This window comes from Syngnathus typhle, linkage group LG10, assembly GCF_033458585.1.
Source record: "Syngnathus typhle isolate RoL2023-S1 ecotype Sweden linkage group LG10, RoL_Styp_1.0, whole genome shotgun sequence".
NCBI lineage: Eukaryota > Metazoa > Chordata > Actinopteri > Syngnathiformes > Syngnathidae > Syngnathus > Syngnathus typhle.
The window spans coordinates 9429944-9449551 of record NC_083747.1 but is presented as its reverse complement, the minus strand read 5'-3'; the positions used below and the strand labels follow the sequence as shown (position 1 = coordinate 9449551).

The window sequence follows — 19608 nt, the reverse complement described above, 5'->3', positions numbered from 1 at the left end:
GACTGAGTGCTTTCACTGTATCCCCTCAAGTGTCGGGACTCTGCAGTAGCATTTAACACTGAAGTCTCTCCTGCGAATGGCTGGTGATTCGTTCAGGGTGTACGACTACTGCCGGAAGTCACCTGATATAGGTTTCACAATGTTTGTGATCATAGTGAGGATTAGCGGTTCAGGAAATTAATGATCGAATGAATGTTTATTTTTAGAGATTCGTACCACAAGTGGGTGACCTGGACAAACATCCTTGTGGATGTTTACAACTCCCTATGGAAGGCATGTCAAACTAATTTTTGTTGCGGGTCGCATCGTCGTCATAGTTTCCTTGGGAGGGCCATTATGACTGTCAACCCAAATAAATGTATTAATACCTCATATTATATAAAGTATAGACTACACAACAAATTGATGAATAATCAAATCTGGTCCCCGGGCCTTGAGTTAGACACATAGCCCTATGACAATGAGTGTGGACAAAGATAAATAGCACTGACGAAGCTAGGTTAAATTATTTATTAAAATACTTATGTACAATAATTTGAACCATGCCACTTTTCTAGATCAAATATTGTATTCATCATTGGCGAATGTTATAATAATGACACGCCCACTAGCAGTCACATGACTTACACACGGGGGCTGTTGTAAAGAAAAGATGGCGTCGGTTTCAGAAATGTACGATGTAGGCTGGGAAGGTAAGACAAGGCGTAATTCTCACTGAATAATTATTTGATGGCACAGTATATAGGCATTGGGATGCTCTTTGTGTGAGGTCGTATTTTTTATGCTCCAAAGTGACAGCATGTCATACTGGGAAGTAGATCGCCGCTAGTAATAACAATGCTACGCTGTTAGCTTTAGCTTTGTAATCGCTAAGACTTATTCAAGGTGATCGACTGTCAATTTCCCTTGGATCTTATTGATGATTGATCATAACAGGATGGTTACATATTGTAATAGACAAAATGACTTTAGTTCTGTTCGCGTATGGTTTGTTGCACGTCAATCTAATTTCAAGCGTAGGTTGTTTATGTTGATGCATAGCTGCAAGCTTGTGACTGATACCCATTATTGCAAATATAAAATGCAAATAATATATTAGGAATATGCTGTAATTGCGGTGTTTGCGAAGTTCCCCTGCTAAAATACAGAGCAGCACACTGCTATGGTTTGCTCGCATATGGCTGTTTTTCACTATTGCATATCGTACCAAATTCCTGCACAACACACGAACGAAGTTTGTTTACCAATATACGCCGCTATTTGGAGTGGTACGATTTATTTTATGTACTCTTATCTACAGAGATGCGAGACAAGTTGCGCAAATGGAGAGAGGATAACTGCAGAAACAGTGAACAAATAGTGGATGTTGGTGAAGAGCTCATCGGTGACCATTCATCAAAACTGGGGGATGACAGTAAGTGCAGTATTAAAAACTAATTGTTCATTGAAAGTGGACTACAGCTCTAGGGTGAGAATACTCAATTTGAGTAATTGTATGAGATAGTGTGTACATATTGTTTTATGCATGGGGTAGTAGAATGGTGCAAAGCATGTGTAGACATCGGCAAGAACCACCATACAGTATTTCTCAAAAATGTGGCTTCTGACTTAATACGTTAAAGTGGCCTCTACATTTAATGAGTTGGCATCATCCTCCTGTTTCTCTGCAAATGGACACGCCATGTTTTCCTCGGGAAAAATAACAAGTGGTGAATGTTTTTCAAATTTTATTTGCTGTCACCACATTTCTAAATTGTACAGTTCTGCTTCAGTCACACTGATCTGACAATTTCTCCACTTAAAATGTGACGGTGAACAACAGAAGGCTACCTTAATTGTACTGTTGAATAAAAATGTTTGAATTGAATGAAAACAAAATCATGTATTTTTTTTGTTTGTTTACTTTCCATGTTTAATTTTATTTATTTATTTTTATTAATATGCAGTTGATTTCAAACTGGCTCTTTGAAAGCAACGTAAAGTCAATTTTTTTTTTTTTTTTTAAACCCCCAATCCCTGTCGGCAAATGGTTGCTGGTCTTGTCTAAACCTGTTTATGATGTGTTGATTTTTTTTAAGGTGACCCTCGTGTTATGTTGCAAAATAGACAGTGAACAACTGTTAATGTGGCTGCCTTGACTATACTGGCATTCCACTAACTGTTGCATTCTTTTTGAGACAGTCCACAGGAGGTCCGCCTACCAAACGGTTATTTTCGTGTCGGAGTTTGATGATCCGACAATGTGCCTTTAAATGACAGTGGTCCGTGGTGGGGAGAGAAAAAAAAAAAAAAAAAAACAGACATAAGAATGCTGTTCTAGAAAACTGTGCTACGATAGCTTGATTACAATGTTGCACCAAGAAAGTAACTGCAAAGTATTTTGACACAGCCTCTTTTGTTTGTCTCTCTTCTGCCCAGTATGGATTATTTATGAACAGGTGATGATTGCAGCGTTGGACTGCAGTCGGGATGACTTAGCTCTGGTAAGATTTTATGATTCTCAGTTACCCAACCAAAAGCTTCAGAATCAGTCATTCTTGCTCTCATTTTGGCCAAATGCAAAACACACATAAAATGCTTAATTAGCTCAGAATCTTAGTCGCCATTGCAATATCTCCACTTTCCCCATTTGTGGACTATAGTCACTCCACAAAATCATGTGTCTAAATTGTGGATCCCCTGAAAATCCTTTTAGAATTGAGTTAGGAATCCTCTTGACAGCATGTGCTTTGTTCTTACCAAATCTGCCCTATTGACCTCATTTTGACCATCACATGCTCCCCAGTCATTTTGATTGAAGGGTACATGACCTCTGAACCTTCTGATGTGAAGCCAAAGCTCCTTCAAATAAATGCATGTAGTTCTTAAATTTGGGTGTTAAACTATGTGACTTAAAACCAAATGATTTTAGAATGTACTGGTATGGTTAACTCTTTTTTTTGCAAAACATGGGCATAGATTCATTTTTTTTTCTCTCTGAACAGATTAACTGGCCGGTGACTTATTTCAGACAAGCATATCCTGCTTTTATGACTTTACAGCGCAATGATTTCTTTTTACTGTAGTTCAGACGTTACTTAACTTTAATACCACATACAATTGGAATGGATGTACTTTCATGTAATTTCTTGGCTGCATTCTTTGTTTTCATCTCATGCTGTAGCTCCTAAATCCTAAAATATTACTTGCAGATACCCTGTTTTTATTTTGTTGTTTTAGTTTTTATCTTATGATACAGTTCCTAAATTTAATTAAAAATAGTCTTCAAAAGTTGTCCTGCAGATACCCTGTTATGATTTAGTTTTAGTTTTTATGTCATGATACAACTTCTAAATTTCATTAAAAATGATCTTCAAAAATTTTCCTGCAGATACCACATTATTAGTTTTAGCTCCTAAATTTCATTAAAAATGATCTTCAAAAGTCTTCCTGCTGATACCCCCTTATGATTTTGATTGATTAAACAAACAGTTACAGTTGAGAGACAGCAAGCTAACTCAAGTGGTCAACCTGGGTATAAAAAATAAATAAATCCAAAGACATATTTTGGGTGGTTTGTGTTGGACAGTGTCTTGTGGAAGCAAAATGGGTCAACATCTCAAAATTGCACTTTTTTTCATTTGCGCGCGCAAATGGACCATAAAATAGTTTAGTAGATGCAGCCAAATATAATTGGTGTCTCTTGTCTGCCCACATCCTTGCAGACCTGTCTACAGGAACTGAGGAAGCAGTTTCCAGATAGCCACAGAGTGAAGCGATTATCGGGCATGAGGCTGGAAGCTTTGGAAAGGTAAGCATGGTGCAACAAAATCTGGAGCAGAAAAGTGGGCAAAAGCATCACTTTCGTGAATTGTATTCAAGAAGGCTTGAAATCAAAAACTATACTGATTTCCAAACAATAGTTTGGGACTGTATATATTCAGAAAAGTTTGAGGGTTGGGTGTGTTTATGTTGGATCACTCGGCATTCATTTACTGAATTTGGTAACATGGAGAATAGCTTTGACTTTGGATAGCCCTTGATTCGGACTTCGGGATTCCCGGGAAGGAAGTGGTCAGATTCCACTGTTATTCTCGGGGTCCCTCAATCTCTGTTTTTGTCTTTCCCGTCTGGTTTTGGTTCTGGTACAAATCAGTGTGTCTTGGCTCAGTAAGTGTTTACGTCACCTCGGGTGTTTCCCCTTCCCTCAGTTGTTTTTGTTGTATTTACCAAACTTAAAAAAATAAAATAAAACCGTTTTAGTCTTTTGTTCGATTAGGTGACCTGAACACATCAGTTAATTGGTAGAGGAAAAAAAATGGTGCACTTCTCACAATAATGACAAAGCATGCGCCCCCTCCCCTCCGAATCAGCAGCTTGCACCCTTGTGCCATCTGAAACATTCCAAAGTGTGGCTGAGTAATAAAGTGAGTTTGACAGAGGCAGTCATTCCTGACGTGGGGCTGTTCAGTGCTAATGGAAACCAGAGTTGCTTCAGTCTGCTGTAGCGTATGTGGTGCCTGATCACTGACTAGACACTGCTTTTTGACAGCTAAAATATCAGTGTTTTAGATTTGAAAACATCATTAATGCTCATTATGTGCCATCTGGAATACGACCGGTATAGTTTAAATGTTCATGCACACATTTTAAGTTAGCTTTTCTTCCTGTATTTCTCTACAGTATAATTTGATATCTAGAACTCTTAAACGTTTCTCTCAAGCAATCATGCTTACTTCAGCAACTAGTTTTGGGTGACCAAGTTCACATGTACTTTGGTGTTGTTGGTCAAGACACAGACAGCCAAATCAACAAATTGGCTGCAGATCTATGAACATTTTAATGTGGCAATATGATCTTGTTTAAAGGTGAATCAAACTGGGCACAATCAAACGAATAGAATATTCAAAACAGAGTGCTTTGTTTGCATCAATTTCATGACTCATTGTGAAATGTTACAGGCTTACAAAGTTGGCTGTGTAACAGCAACGTACTCTTAGCTGAGTGTTTATTTCATTCTTAGGATCACCACTGATTACTGTGTAGCATTTTTGTAATCATACACACATGCATGTTGTATGCAGAAACTTGATTCCCACTAACGTTTTTTATTTGCCGCACTGCCTAATTTTACAAAAGTATTGCGTGAAAACTGAGATTTTATTCTCTCGCACTCTCTCGCTCTCTCTCTCTCTCTCGCTCTCTCTCTCCCCCTCTCCATGAAGGTATGATGAGGCCAATAAGCACTATGATGCCATTCTTCAAGACGACCCTACAAATACGGTATGACACCGATTCCCAACCATGGTCCCGTGGTAGTTAACACAAAAAAACATCATTGTGCTGCAGGAAATTATACAATTTCACTTAATTTGTCAGAAAATTACTGTTTATATGGATGTCTTCATCTCTGTATGCCAGATAGTACGTAACAGAGAATAATCAAATGTGCCTTCATTAGATGACAGAAATTTAAATAAACCTCAGCCTGTTGCCATTTCTATAACAAATTAAAGGACGTTCTGTGACATATTTGTCGGGTAGTGTACAGTGAAATGTTTCTAATGTGAAGTGGGTGCCTTAAACCATTCATTGGCTTGGATATGTTGGATGGATTTTATTGTCCAAAGTACCCTAACCTAACCCAGTGTAAAATTTTGCGGGGTTAGGGTTAGGGTTAGGCCGCAATATCAAAAGTCATATTTTTAAATTATTTTTTATTCTTTTGTCCGGGTATTTAAGCCTCAGTCATTCAGTCAGTCGTTGTACAAACATTTGTCATAGCCAGCACACAAAAAAAGCAACAGACATCAAACAGAACAAGGAAAGTAAAACAAACAAACGATGACCGAAACCTCAGCAGCAGGTGTTAAGGTCAAGGACAAAAGTACAGATGCAACGCTACAAGAAGCAAACCACACACAGGAAATAGGAAGGCCAAGTTGGACATTGCCAAAAGTACTCCGACAAGCCTCAACAACAGTTATATTCACTTGATGTTCTGGTTGTACTGGAAAGGCAAGTGACGAGGTATTTGTAGGGTTTCCAGAAACATTTTCAAAAGGGAATGATAAACTATTTTGACACAAGTGAGCACTCAGTACTGGTCTTGGGATGGAGCAAATCAGACCATGGGCCCACTTTTTGGGTGTGTTAACCATAGACCATTTCCCACCATACTTTCTCTTTAAAATTAGGTGTAGTGATAAAGGGTGGTGCAGAGATGAGCTTCATCATTTTGTCAACTACTGTATCTTTGGGAAAGGACTATTGCAAGCAATTTCCCCTGCAGGTTCAGGAGTCAGCTGGGGATAGGCCCGAGAAATGACGGAAAATTGGTAACCACAAGGAAGACTTGCAAAGCATGCCAACATGCAAAGCAGAGATCGGAAAGTGAGCTGTTGTAATTACAGGCTGTGGAGTTGATGTGGTACCCATTAACCCAAACTGTGGAATCAAAAAAAAAAAAAAAAAAATCTAGTTTTTTTTTTTTTTCTTTTTTACAAGACTGCCCGATGACTTCTGGGTTAGGCTCCAGCACGCCCGCGACCCTCGTGGGGACAAGCGGTACAGATAATGGATGGATGGATCCAATTTTTTTTTTTTTATTCATATCCATTCCATTGCTTTTTATCTTTCATCCACCACATTAATATCCTGGCAAAAGTATGTACTGAATGTCCGGTGCATAATATGCACCCCCCAAAAAAAAAAAAAAATGTCGATAGTATTATACATGTGCGTTAATGACACCATGTTGGGGACCCGTTTCCCATAGCATATGCATTGCACATTATGAAGTTCAAAATATGACAACAGTGACCCTCCTGGACTGTTGTTTAACTCAAGTTTTACATCAAGCAAGACTGGGAACCAATTTGCCCGAGAAAGATTCGATATTTACTAGTATCCTCAGTTCCCAAATGCTTATTGAATGTTGTTGAAAGGAAGGGTGATGTATGTAACAGTGGCAAACATGCCCCTGTCAAAGATTTTTCATGTGTTGCAGGCATCAAATTCAAAATAGCTGAATAATTCTTTGTGAAAAATGTTATTCTTTTCAAAATGAAGTATCTTGCATTGTAGTGTATTCAATTAAATATAGATTGAAAAGGATTTGCAAATCATTGAATTCTGTTTTTATTTGTTTTACATACCATCCCAAGATCATTGAAATTGAGTTTTATATATAGCTGGTCAGTACTGCGGTGCCAGTGCAAATCCATGTTCACGCTTAATAAATGGATTCCTTCTGACATGACTCGTACATTGGTTCCAAACTCTTTGGCAGTAAGTCAAGCAGAGGAAGCCCCACTCAATCAAGTGCCATTCCATAAGTAACGTAAGCTGTGGCAAGGCAGTGCACTTCAAATGGAACAGCATCCTCTTAAGCCTTTCCACCCATTCCCATCAGTAAGAAAGTAAAATGGGTAAAACAGTGGAAAAATCAGAGCAGTGGAAGTAATAATTCATAATTCAAATTGATTAGAATTTAATCCACCTTTAGGTCAATTAAACATCAAAACGAAGCGGAAAGCATTTTTCAACCGATGTAAATTGGACAAGTGGACTAGATGCATGCTGTGCCAGCAGGAAGACAGGCATTTGGGTTCAGGGCAGTGTGCCATTTTCCCCAAATGGTTTCGTCATGACTCACTACTTTATCTTGTCTGCTCCGTGCCTGTGAGCTCATTTATCGGATACTGCCAGTATCTCCTCTAATGTCTTGCTTGGCTTCTTCATTTTGGGACTCCATTATTGGAGTAAATACACTTTATAATGTTAATCTATTGTTTCTGGCTTTTCCCATTATTCTTCATGACTGTAACACACCAACTTGATTCCTTTGAGATAAATACTGTAAGTTGCTGTGCAAACAAACTCTGAACTCATGCAATCTATCACAGTCATATTCTGTCAAACATTCTGGGCTAAATCCTGTTTACGTTCTATTTTTCAGTCTGCAAGAAAACGCAAGATCTCTATTTTGAAAGCCCAGGGAAAGAGCCCTGAAGCCATCCGGGAGCTCAATGAATATTTAGAGCAGTAAGTCCTCATGACTCATTATTGTATGTACTGTATCTATAGTGTGTGTGTGTGTGTCTGTATTTTTGTTTTATAGTTTTGTAGTTGTGTTTACAAATTGTGTATCCCTCTTGTTCTCTTTCTCTTTTTCACTCGTGCTCTCTCACACTCGCTCTCTCACTTTCCCTGATATTCGGAGTATATCGGTCCATGTGAGCAGCTCTTGTTAGCTGGATTAACTTTCACGTTTTATGCATTATTTATTCTGTGGTCATTTTGTGTTCACAGGTTTGTTGGGGACCAAGAAGCATGGCATGAGTTGTCAGAACTCTACATAAATGAGCATGAGTAAGTACATTTGCATTATACTGCAAAGGGTTATTTGGTATGCTTATTTTGTGTATCTATCTATCTGTGTGTATAGAATCAAGTATTGTTTCTAAAAAATCAAATCTGAAAACAGGGAAAGTCATTCAGAAATTTTTAGCATTGACCATTGCCAATACATCCATTTGGATTGTCCTGGAAAAGAAAATAATGTTGTACTGAACAAGTAATATCAGAACAGTTTGGCCAAGGATATCAATAGCAGTTGATGACAGAAACATTGTGGAAACAATGATAAAACACCCAAAGACAACAGTCAACAGTCATCACTGCCAACCTCCACATGGCAGGGGAGTGAAGGTATCATAATCCATTATTTGAAGAAGACCAAGTGACAAAGTATACAGGCCATTCCACAAGATGCAAACCACTCATCACCAAAAGGAATTGGAAGACCAGGTAGGATTTTGCAGAGAAGTATCGAGATGAGCCAAAAACTTGTGGAAGTTTCATGGACTGATTCAGACCAAGATGAAGTGATGATAGATCACAACTTGGAGAGCTCTTGCACCAAGCGGACTGACATGAATCATGGCTCCAACCCGAGAGATGTCAGCTGAAACAAAGTAGAGCATCATAAAACTTCTTAAAGGTACACAAATCATCGGGCAGTGTTGCAAAAGATGTTGGCCGTTCACAGTTGTCTAAAATCTGGACCAAGTGCAAGAAACATGCATGAGAAGGTTGTTGAAGGCAAGCATAGTGGTAAACCAAGGAAGACATCAAAGCATCAAGAAAGAAAACTTAAGACAACGTCTCCAAAACAAAGAAGGAACAAACGGAAGGAAACTGGAGTCAACGTCTGTGACTAAGCTTTAAGAAACCGCCTGAAGGAAATGGGCTTTACATGCAAAAAAGCTAAACCAAAGCCAACATCTAATGACATACGAAAACGACTGCTTGTCGAAAGCATGCACATTTTCACACACAAGTATGACAGGTTGCTGCATATTAGTAGATGGCACTGGGGCTAGCTGTCATTACATCTTCAATAAACGTTGACATTTTGCTCACTTGAAAGGAACCTTGGGTCTGATGTAATCATTTTCAAGTTGATAATCCAGCTAGCCTTCGAGCACAAACTGTGAAAACATTCCTTGAAGAACGACACTACGGTCAACGTCCAAGCCTGCAAATGATCTCAATCCAATTGAAAGTCTTCGGTGGAAGCAGAAGATAATCTGGCAAAGAGAAAGTTGGAGCCAGATTGATGAGGAGTACTGTTTATCACTCATAAATCCTTGCCTCTGACACTGAACTTTTATAAAAACCAGAGGTGGTGCACAAAGTACTCGTGGTGTGTTGAAGTTGTCTTTGTTGTCATTGTTTAATTTCCCCTCAGAATTCTGTAAATCCATATTTTTCCCCTCAGCTTGGTCAAAACGAGTACCGTTTTTTTCCATGTTCAATGCGCCCCCATGTATAATACGCACCCTAAAAATGGCATGTCGATGCTGGAAAAAAGCCTGTACCCATGTATAATACGCACCCAAATTTTGACTCCTACTTATGTAAGTCCGTAAACGTAAAATTATTTCAGAAAAAAGATCATCTTTGGGAACAACCGGTTGTTATTCTGCCGGTCAGTATCACTGCGCATGCGCTAGCAAACTCGGATTTCTGTAGGGTACATTGTGACAGACAGCAAACGAGCAGGTGATCGAGCAAGCGTCTGATACGAGAGCATTGTGTTCGTACGGAGCGTGTGAACAGCAGAGAAGAAAGGAACAAGGCAAAGTGTTGTGAAGTAAAACATTACCTGTAATACGCATTTAGGTAGAGAACTGAACTCTCGCTCTTTATATAGCTGACGTGTCCAAAAGAAATAAATATTGTACCCATGTATAATGCGCACCCCAGATTTTAGGACAATAAATTAGTTAAAGTTTGTGCATTATACATGAAAAAACGGTAACGTGTTTTCTTTTTCTTTCTTGATTTGACTGTTAAGGCCAAAAAGTTGCCATTTGAATTGACTTTAGTCTTCCTGTGTGCGCTTGCATGTGTTGGCTCAATGGAGTCATGGTTGCTCTGGTATGAAGGCAATGACAGAAGGAATGTTCAGCATGGTAAAATGCCTACTTATTGAAGAATTCAGGCTTTTGTATGGGAGGCTTTATGGCTGTAGCAACCAGAGGAAATCCAGGGGTGAGCAGATTATCTCCCAGTTTATTCAAACACTTCTAATTTCGCTCCCACCCCTTATCTTCAGGCGTGTCAATTTCTTTTTCATCGTTTTCTTTATTGAGCGTTTGAAAACTCCCCATTTCCCCTCCTCTTCCAGACAGCATGGCATTATCATCACTTTTTTTTCCCCAGAGAGAGACAGACAGACAAAAAGAGAAAACACTTGCTGTGAAATTCTCAGGAGAGGATAGTGGCACAAACTTTCCCCAGCCAGAAAAAAAACAAGGCTAATGGAGATGCAAGGATGAGAAATAAACTTTCATAATTAACTTCAAATTGATGAAATTTTACTATGCTTTTTTTACCGTTGAAATCCTCAACATAATTGAGTACATTCCAAACTTAGGTAGACAGATATTGGCATCTACTAATTATTTCCAACTTTGCAAAATTAATTGGATATTTTGTGTTTGGGAGTATTTTAAAGTGTAGTTTGACAGTTCGATAGATTTTCGAGCAAATCTTTTGAGGTGTACTCAGTTGATGATTAAAAAGGCAGATAAGAATTAACTTGTTAATCAAGCACTGTGCTGGAAGTACAATTAAGGGAGTCAATGGAGTTTGCACAGTTTGAGTTTGCCTAAGTATTGCAAAGAAAGCTGCATGAAACTGACGCTTAATTGGCTAGTCATGTAAAGTGACTTTTTTTTAAAACCTCAAAGTACTGTACAACATAAATATATTTTTAATGAATGAACATGAAAACAAGTGATTGTTTTATTAACTCTAAAATATTAAGGTAAACTACTGTTTACCGTAATTTCTGGACTATAAGCATCACCTGATTATAAATCGCACGAGCAAAAATTGGGAACATGTTTTTTTCATAAATAAGCCGCACCGTACTAAAAACCGCGTGTGCACGCGAGTTATTTACAAAGAAAGACGGGACACAAAGCCTTTTGAAAGTTTTAATAACATACCTTAACATGTATTTCTTAACACTTCCTGTGACGCGGCAGTAATGCCGCAGCAACACGGAAGTAAAACAGCACTAATAGGGCTGGATGAAAAAACATACCGGTAAAAGTCACTGACGCGCAAAGCTAACCCTAACTCAAAGCTTCCTTTCTTCAGTAATGTCCGTCTTGATCTCGTTCTGTCTCTTCTTTGTGTCAATTATATGGCACTTTTTGCCTGGCGGATGGACATGCGATCAACGCACCACTCTTCTCCCCAGCGACCGTGTTACATATCCCTTAGCAAAGCGGTGCGGCACAACAGCGGTCTACAGCCTTTTTACGAGTGTATAAGTGATCAAGTCATCACAAAAATCACGAAAAATCCATAAATAGGCCGCATTGGACGACAAGCCGCAGGGTTCAAAACTTTAGCAAAAAGTAGCGGCTTATAGTCCGGAAATGACGGTATATTGTGGACACTGACTTGCTCAAGAACTGTGGTATTGTGTGAGGTTCAGCGCAGCCTTGGAGGAGTAGCATGGTGATGGTGGGGTGAGATGGCTTAGAGAGAAATGGAGAGGTAAGAGTCTGGCCCTGTTACAAGATTCTTGTTTGGGCTAATGGAACAGACTCTGTTGCAAGCCATGGCCACTGCACGAGCACATCTGAAAGTCTTTATGGAGAGGAAGTGGTAATTGTAAGCAGCCCCCAACTTTCTGAGCCCTCTGATCTCCCTTTTTGTGAAACCCCCTCCCCCTGTTTATTTCTTTCATTCTCTGTTCCCACCTTCCTTTCCCCTCCTATGCTGTTAATCTTTCAGCCAGTTACTATGGCCGTCTTTAAATAGCTGCTGTGGCAGTTCAATCTGGATGGTATAACCTATAACTTTTATTTACCCCATAATGTGAACATAATGGATGTGTCTCATATTTTGATGCTTTTTTTTCTCATTTTTATTTATATTATGCTCATTGATGATCATATCACCTATCATCATATTGAGCCATCTGAATGGTGGATAAGTGGCAAATTCATCCGGTTCCTAACTTGGTTTAGTGACCTCTCAAACATCTCAACAGCCCTTCTTTTCTATAAAACATGAACAAAAATAATAGAAATGTGTTTTTAATGGCAAAAACATTTATTTACACATTTGATAAGGTGCGCAAACAACAACATTTTCACATTTGACTGCTTATGTACAAATTTTGGGCTATTTACAGAGTTGTTTGTGTGTGTGTGTGTTCACATGGGTGTGCGTGTTTTGCCATGTACAAGGTATGAATTTCTGCACAGCTAAATCAGTTTTACCGTGTTCTTTGTCTTTCACAGTTATGGAAAGGCTGCATTTTGTCTTGAGGAGCTGATGATGACCAATCCCCACAATCACTTGTATTGTGAGCAGTATGCTGAGGTAGGTAACCCTCTGGACATCTGTCATGAAGCATGAAGAGGAAGTTTGGAATAAACGTGAAGCTGCTATGAGTATAGCCTCCACTCAAACACCAAATAGACAGACACACTCTTCGTGTCATTTCAGAGAATAGTGGCTCATGAGTGTTTACTCTGACATATTGCTATTACGATACTACAACGATGTACAGCTTATTCACTGTTGTCCCTCACAGGTGAAGTACACCCAGGGAGGCTTGGAAAACCTGGAGCTGTCTAGAAAGTATTTTGCCCAGGCTCTGAGGCTGAACAACAGAAACATGAGAGCATTGTTTGGTCTGTATATGGTGAGTACTGCTTTGCATGTGGAGACATTGGGATAAAAAACAGGACAGAAGAAACAAAAATAGACATTTTTTGTAGCCCTGTGGTTTGTCAGTGTTGAGGCTGCCCACTAGGTGTGCCAAGTGCCACGCAAGTGAATGTGTCCACTGGTGTATGTGTGAATGTCTTTTTCGAGGGGCTCTCAGACAGGTCACCTCATTGCTGACTCAGATGGTGAACGCAAGCATTGGAAAGTCTTCCCCACTGGAACTCTTTAAGTAATAATACTCCCTTGTCAGGAACTTTTTTATGATGATGACTTAAATAAATAAAGTAGTCCGGGCTTGAAAGAGAGAGCAGGAATCTCTGGAAAAGTGTTCAAACAAGGTGCCACTTTGATTGCAGTTTGGGCCCAACAGCCCACTTGTAATTTCATTTGTTTAAACCGGATGTTGTTTGCCATAGCCAATGTATTATCTGAAAGTGAGACCTGACATAAGAACACAAACGAAGGGGTGCTTGGAATTAAAGGTGAATAGGAGAAGCTGGTCTAACATAGAAAGCCCCTCTGTTTTTCTTGTGCGGCACTGGCATTCTTCATATAATCCAAACAATTTAAAACAGCATACTTTTGAAACTCAGAAGGATCAGCAACAAGAATGAGGAACAGAGTTGGGCTAAATGGAGACATTTGCTTCCTCTAACATTTATATTTGCCTGGAGACTGAGCAGACCTCATGATTTCCTGACAAGTCATCCGGCAACACTTAGTTCTTAACTGAGTACTTTTAGTGAGATTTTGTACTTTATCATCTGTAGATTGATGAGTGTTTTTTTTTCTTCAGCAAGTCTTGCTGTTCCGAATCTTTACAGGTGCAAGGTCACCGAAAGTGCAGGGAACTTTCACCAGCTTGCACCAACTTTGGCAAATCCACCGACAAACTGGTAGCAGTGACCACAGTTAGGTTGCGGCTAAGTTATTTACAACACGTGTGGGGATTCCCCACTAAAATAGTGCACTTTGTCATGCAGGGGATAGCCTGTTTGATTTGACATCATCTAAATCAAGGCGTTTGTTGACTTAAAACACGCACACAGCGGAATAAGGAAGTACAGAAGCCAAAACCATTTTATAAAACCATGTAGATTGCTACGGAGTTCCGATTTTAGCATCCTGGTTGCCAGGGCTTTAAACTGCAGACATGGTGAGACGTTTTGGTGTACTGTGTGGAGATGATGGCAGGAACCTGAGAAATACATGGCATTTGTGGTTTGAAGGGGAATTAAGAATGTGATTCACATGCCACCTGATGTATTAAGTGCCAAGGTATTGTGCGTACCACATTTTTAATTGCTCTGAAGAGCTGGTGCTGGAGAAGTTTGACTCCTATAGATCGACATTGTGCAAAGGTAGCATGTAAAGACTCACACCATTTCCTTGCCAAGAACAACTTTGCCCATCTCAGGCAAAGCTATTCTGATTAGTGAGGTTGAAACAGAAATTGAGAAACCATTGTACAAAGTATGGTGCTTCTATTTATTAACCAAGTTTTGATAAAGACCGCATCTTTTGAACTCTTGTGTGCTTTTTCCCCTATATAGTCTGCAAGTCACATTGCTGCCAGTCCAAAGGTTAGTGCCAAGGTGAAAAAGGACAACATCAAGTATTCTGCTTGGGCTGCCAATCAAATAAATAGAGCCTATAAGGTGAGTGACATTATTATTCACTGCTTTTATCTTTTCAAGATATTTTCATTTCTGCTGTCTGGTCCTGAAAGCATTGTTTTATTTGTTGCAGGATCTGCATTAATCATGTGTACAGTATTGTTTGTTGTTGCTATTACAGGTTTCCCGCAGATTCTTTAAAAATCACAAAACCAATGATTTTTTTCAAAATCAATTCCCTGATTGGCATTAAAATGTAAAACGTTTTTTTTCCCAAAGTCACAATATTAATAGGAATTTATGATTGTAAATAGTCATATCTTAAAATAGATTAAGATTCTTTAAAACTCTTTACAAAAATAACTTGACCAACATTTTCTAGTAGTATCATCATCACTACAGCTCAACCAACAAAACAATGTGTTAGTTGGAATTCTAATCAGATTAGAACTCTAATAAAATTAGTGGGTGGGAAGGGGGATTGGAAAACTGAAGCTTGTGATTTCCGATCATGAATCTTTGTCAGCAACCAATCCCATTGACGAATATTTTCCGAGGTGCAATAGTTTCCCCTGCACTGCCCCCCATTGACCAGTGTTTTGCAGTCGTGAAAAAGTCATTCAGCACCACCCTCACCCGGTTGATGATTGGTTTCTAATTTAGGAAACTTTGTCCGCAACTCCTTCGTCCACAACCCCCCCATGGGTGACATGATCAATGAGTTCTGCAATGGACCACGGCAAACACAAAAATATTCTCTCTTTTTGCAAGGCTCATGCTTACGTTTTTCTTTCCAAAGTTACGAAGAGACAGCTGATGTATTATTAGGACCAATGACGGAATGTGCAAACAGTGGATAAATTGCGACCGAATCCGGTGCAACATGACAGGTTTTAACAACACAAATCAGAAAGTCAATTGGTTCACTGAATTACAAAGAGTTTCTAACCATTGTAGTAACAATTATTACGTTTTAAATTAATTTTACGGTATATTGAACTTGCAAAGTTATATACAGTAGCTACAAGTACGGTATGTAGAAAGAGTCCAAAGTTGAAAAATCAGCACTGTCTTCATCCACTAACAGTCAGTGGAGGCATCTCTCTTATATTCTACAAATACATATATACTTTTGATTTCACCCCAACCTCATTTTTGCTGAAGGACTGCAATGCAATTTTCAATTGAATAATTATAGTTGAGGGAGATTTCCTTCTGGGTAATTGATTGCAGATGAACACAATTAGAATAGTTTATTTGGATCGCCAAATATGCTTGGATGCCTGTAGTTTTACAACCATCCAAAAACAGAATAGAGCTTGCCTGTTGAAATAAATATCACAAAATGATGGATTGTAATTGTCTTTTTCCCCCTCGTTGGATTCCCTCATACTTGAGTTCTTCTGGTTAAAGTCGGAAATATTTTAACCTCTCTTGAAAGCCAGTGGTCCCACTGTTAAAACATGCGTTTTGTGTTGAAGCAAAAAAATAATAATAATAATGTTCTGTCTCTGCTTCCGTCTTTCCTTACAAGAATTTTTTGATGACTTTTCCTTTGTATTACTAGGTGTCAGTAAACCTTGCTATTTGCTATTTTAACCAATTTAAGTGACAAAGTGTAAGTGTTGGCTTTATTTTGCTCCTCACCTCCTATATAAGGACTGCAAAGCGCTTTTAAAGGCGTCACTGTGTGGGCCCTCTCTGTTAGACAGCTGCAGGCTGCTGTGGGTTTGTGCATGCTGATTGATGACTCCTTTAAAGAGTTTTTTAAGTCAGTCGTCTATATTTATGAGCCTTGGTACCTGGTGATTGTCATACCTCAGTGAGAAAAAGGTAGGCAGGTGAGTGCACTTGGGAGCAGACGTCAGGAAGGGGTCAACTTGGCAGGGCCCCATTTATTAAAAGGGGAAAAAAATAACAGAAGTCATTAGCGATGGGGTCAATTGACATGTTAAAGACCCGGAGATGGGAGCTGTTGGTGCGGAAGCATTAAAACATGGCCTTTTCCTCTTACTCATCCAAAACTTTTTCTTATTAGGTCTTGTGTCACAGACCATGAACTTCTGCTGTGTCATAATTCTTTAATTAGATGCTCTATATAAATGCAGAGCTGTCTTTTCTATTCTGACTGTTTGAAAATAGTGGTCACACCTCCGGCTGAGGAGCTAATTGACTCACATCCGGGGTAATGCCACATATGCATCAAGGCGATGAAATGCAATGATTACAGCACACCCTAAATCCAGCTGAATGAGTCACTCTTGGAAATTTATGGAGCCAATTGTACACCTTAGCCAACTGCTCTGTTTATGATGAAGTTTTGCAAAAGAGGAAAAAAACCTCAGGCCATGGAAATTGTTAGTTTAGTGACAGTTCCTGTTTTCTAATGCTTGAGCACAACTGAAGGATTAAATACAAACCCAATTCCAATGATGGAACGTTGCGTTTGACAAATCAAAACATAATGTGATGTTTTGTAATTTAATACACTACAAAGACAATATAGTTAATATTGAAACTAGTAAGCTTTGTTGTTTATAGAAAACAATAATTAACTCGGAATTTTGTGGCTGCAACACATTCCAGAATAACTCTGACAGGGTCATGATTACCACATTGTTACATCACCTTTTCTTTTAACAACAAACATTTGGGAACTGTGGACATTAATTGTTGAAGCTTTGAATTCTTTCCAGCTTGATGAACAGCTTCAGCTATTCAACAGTCCAGAGTCTCCGTTGTCGTATAGTACACTTCATAATGCGCCACACATTTTTAATGGGAGACAGGTTCGGGCTGCAGGCAGGCCATTCTGGTACTCGCATCCTTTTACTCCGAAGCCTCCCATTGTCTTGTAAGTTGAGGCGTCCATAAAATTGCTTGTGTTGTACTATTTGACCTCTTAGCTTAATAGTCAGTTAGTTGTTAGTGTAGTTCTCGCCAGCCTAACTGGTGATTCTGCCTCATCTACTGTTCCTATACGTCAATACAGTCGACTCAAGCAAACCTGTATTATAACAAATACACGGGGCAGGTGGGGCGTGCGGCCGTCAATGACGGACTGAGTGGTCGGTCGATATTTGAGGCGGTAGGCACTAATTACACTGATGGACAAAAGTCCACTTCCATCAGTGCTTCATCTGTCATTTTATTTAAATGTCGCCGTCAATCGACTGTCGTTTGCAAAATAGGCATCCGTCAGTCAGTCACTGACGGACTTTCCATCAGTCTGGAGGAATGACCACCTCTGCCTATACTGATGACCAAATAAAAGTGTTTTTCCCTCATGAAGTATTATAATGGGATCACAAAAGATAAAACGTTTGCCAAAAAAACACATGGAATGAAAAATTCATCACATTGCAGCCTTTGGACAATGAGCAAATTTTGTTTAATTGGCCTGACCCTCTTATTCTGTCCCTGAGTTAAGGATGGCCTAAGGTTGAGGATGTTGATTTAATCTTTTGCCATTCTTTGAGGACATGCCCCAATCAGCAGGACATGTTTAATTGGATTGAAAAAGTGTGCTCATATATAGTTCATTTATGGATGAGTGAATATGTATGTATTTTGGATTTTATTCTGTGAGCACTTCCTGTGAAGCCCTTCAGCAACAGTGCAGAAATTTGTTTCGTGTGCTAATACCGGAGGCCTCGGAAACAGACAGATCCTGCCTGTCAGCTCACACGCAGACTAAAAATAAAATAACGTTATACAACAGTTTCCGATCAGACTATTTGTATTATTTCACAAGATTGCTCATCAAGTTGATGGTGACATACTGCTGTTTCTAATCTTTGTTTTAGTAAGTCTTGTCATTAATTTACCTCGTAGCGAGATTTGAACTTAAATCTTCTTCCCCTACCTTCTTACAATTGAGCTTCTTTTGCACCTTCTTCTGGCATTTGCAGCTGGCCGGACGTGGGTCGAAAGAGAACAAGTGCTCTGTCAAGGCAGTGGAGGAGATGCTGGAAACCATGTCCTAGATGTCCTTCCATCTTTAGATGACCACATGCTCTTGGAGCCATATGGCAGCTCAAATAGCCCTATGACTTGAAGTGAAACTTAATCTAACATTGGTTTGTTTTTGTTTTGTGCCCTTTCAAGTTTTGGTCTGGTAATTGGCTGAAATTGATATGGACAATGGCAGCGTGTTGCATCCTTTCAAATGAAAACATTTGTCCTTCCATCTGGTATGTTGCAACACAATTCCCAAGTAGTCTAACTTGTTTTAATGTTTGACATTCAGTTGTCTTGACCTAACAGGCTACAACAATGTGGACAAGACAGAGAAAATGATTTTCAGTAAATGCTATTCATGGAGACGGTGCATTGATAAAGAAAACTTGCCTTTCAGTCAAATCTAGCAAAATGTCTTAATAAAAGTTGAGCTGATTGACATTTTCTTTGGCTATTTGAGTTATTGTGTTTTCTGGTACATTTCCATTTATGGCAGTGCTTTACAAGGGAGCGGCTCATTGATACTGAACCTATCCTCTTATCCTGGAGCAGAATTAGGAACATTGTGTGAATCGACTGTTCCAAATTTTTTCCTTTCAGCAGCTGCATCAACTTGAGCACACTGTATAACGTCTTTCTCATTTTATTTGGAATACCGCAGAGAACAGTCTGCATTGAATTGGAAAGCAGAACTAATACATTCTCAGAACATTTGCGGTGTTTTTAGCTGCAGCCTTTTTATACCCAGTCGTCTCTCGAAATGGAATCATATGACCTAAAGTCTTTG

At 39.2% G+C, this 19608-nt stretch overlaps 1 protein-coding gene across 1 annotated transcript; it reads left to right on the top strand.

The window, feature by feature from the left end:
- The first annotated feature begins 589 nt into the window (after positions 1 to 589).
- emc2 (ER membrane protein complex subunit 2) lies at positions 590 to 19266 on the top strand. Its single transcript, XM_061289150.1, has 11 exons — positions 590 to 692; positions 1301 to 1414; positions 2419 to 2483; positions 3705 to 3790; positions 5205 to 5262; positions 7940 to 8025; positions 8293 to 8352; positions 12813 to 12894; positions 13109 to 13219; positions 14799 to 14903; positions 18773 to 19266. The coding sequence occupies exons 1-11, from the start codon at positions 653 to 655 to the stop codon at positions 18845 to 18847; spliced, it is 882 nt and encodes a 293-aa protein (XP_061145134.1). The 5' UTR covers positions 590 to 652; the 3' UTR covers positions 18848 to 19266.
- Positions 19267 to 19608: the final 342 nt, after the last annotated feature.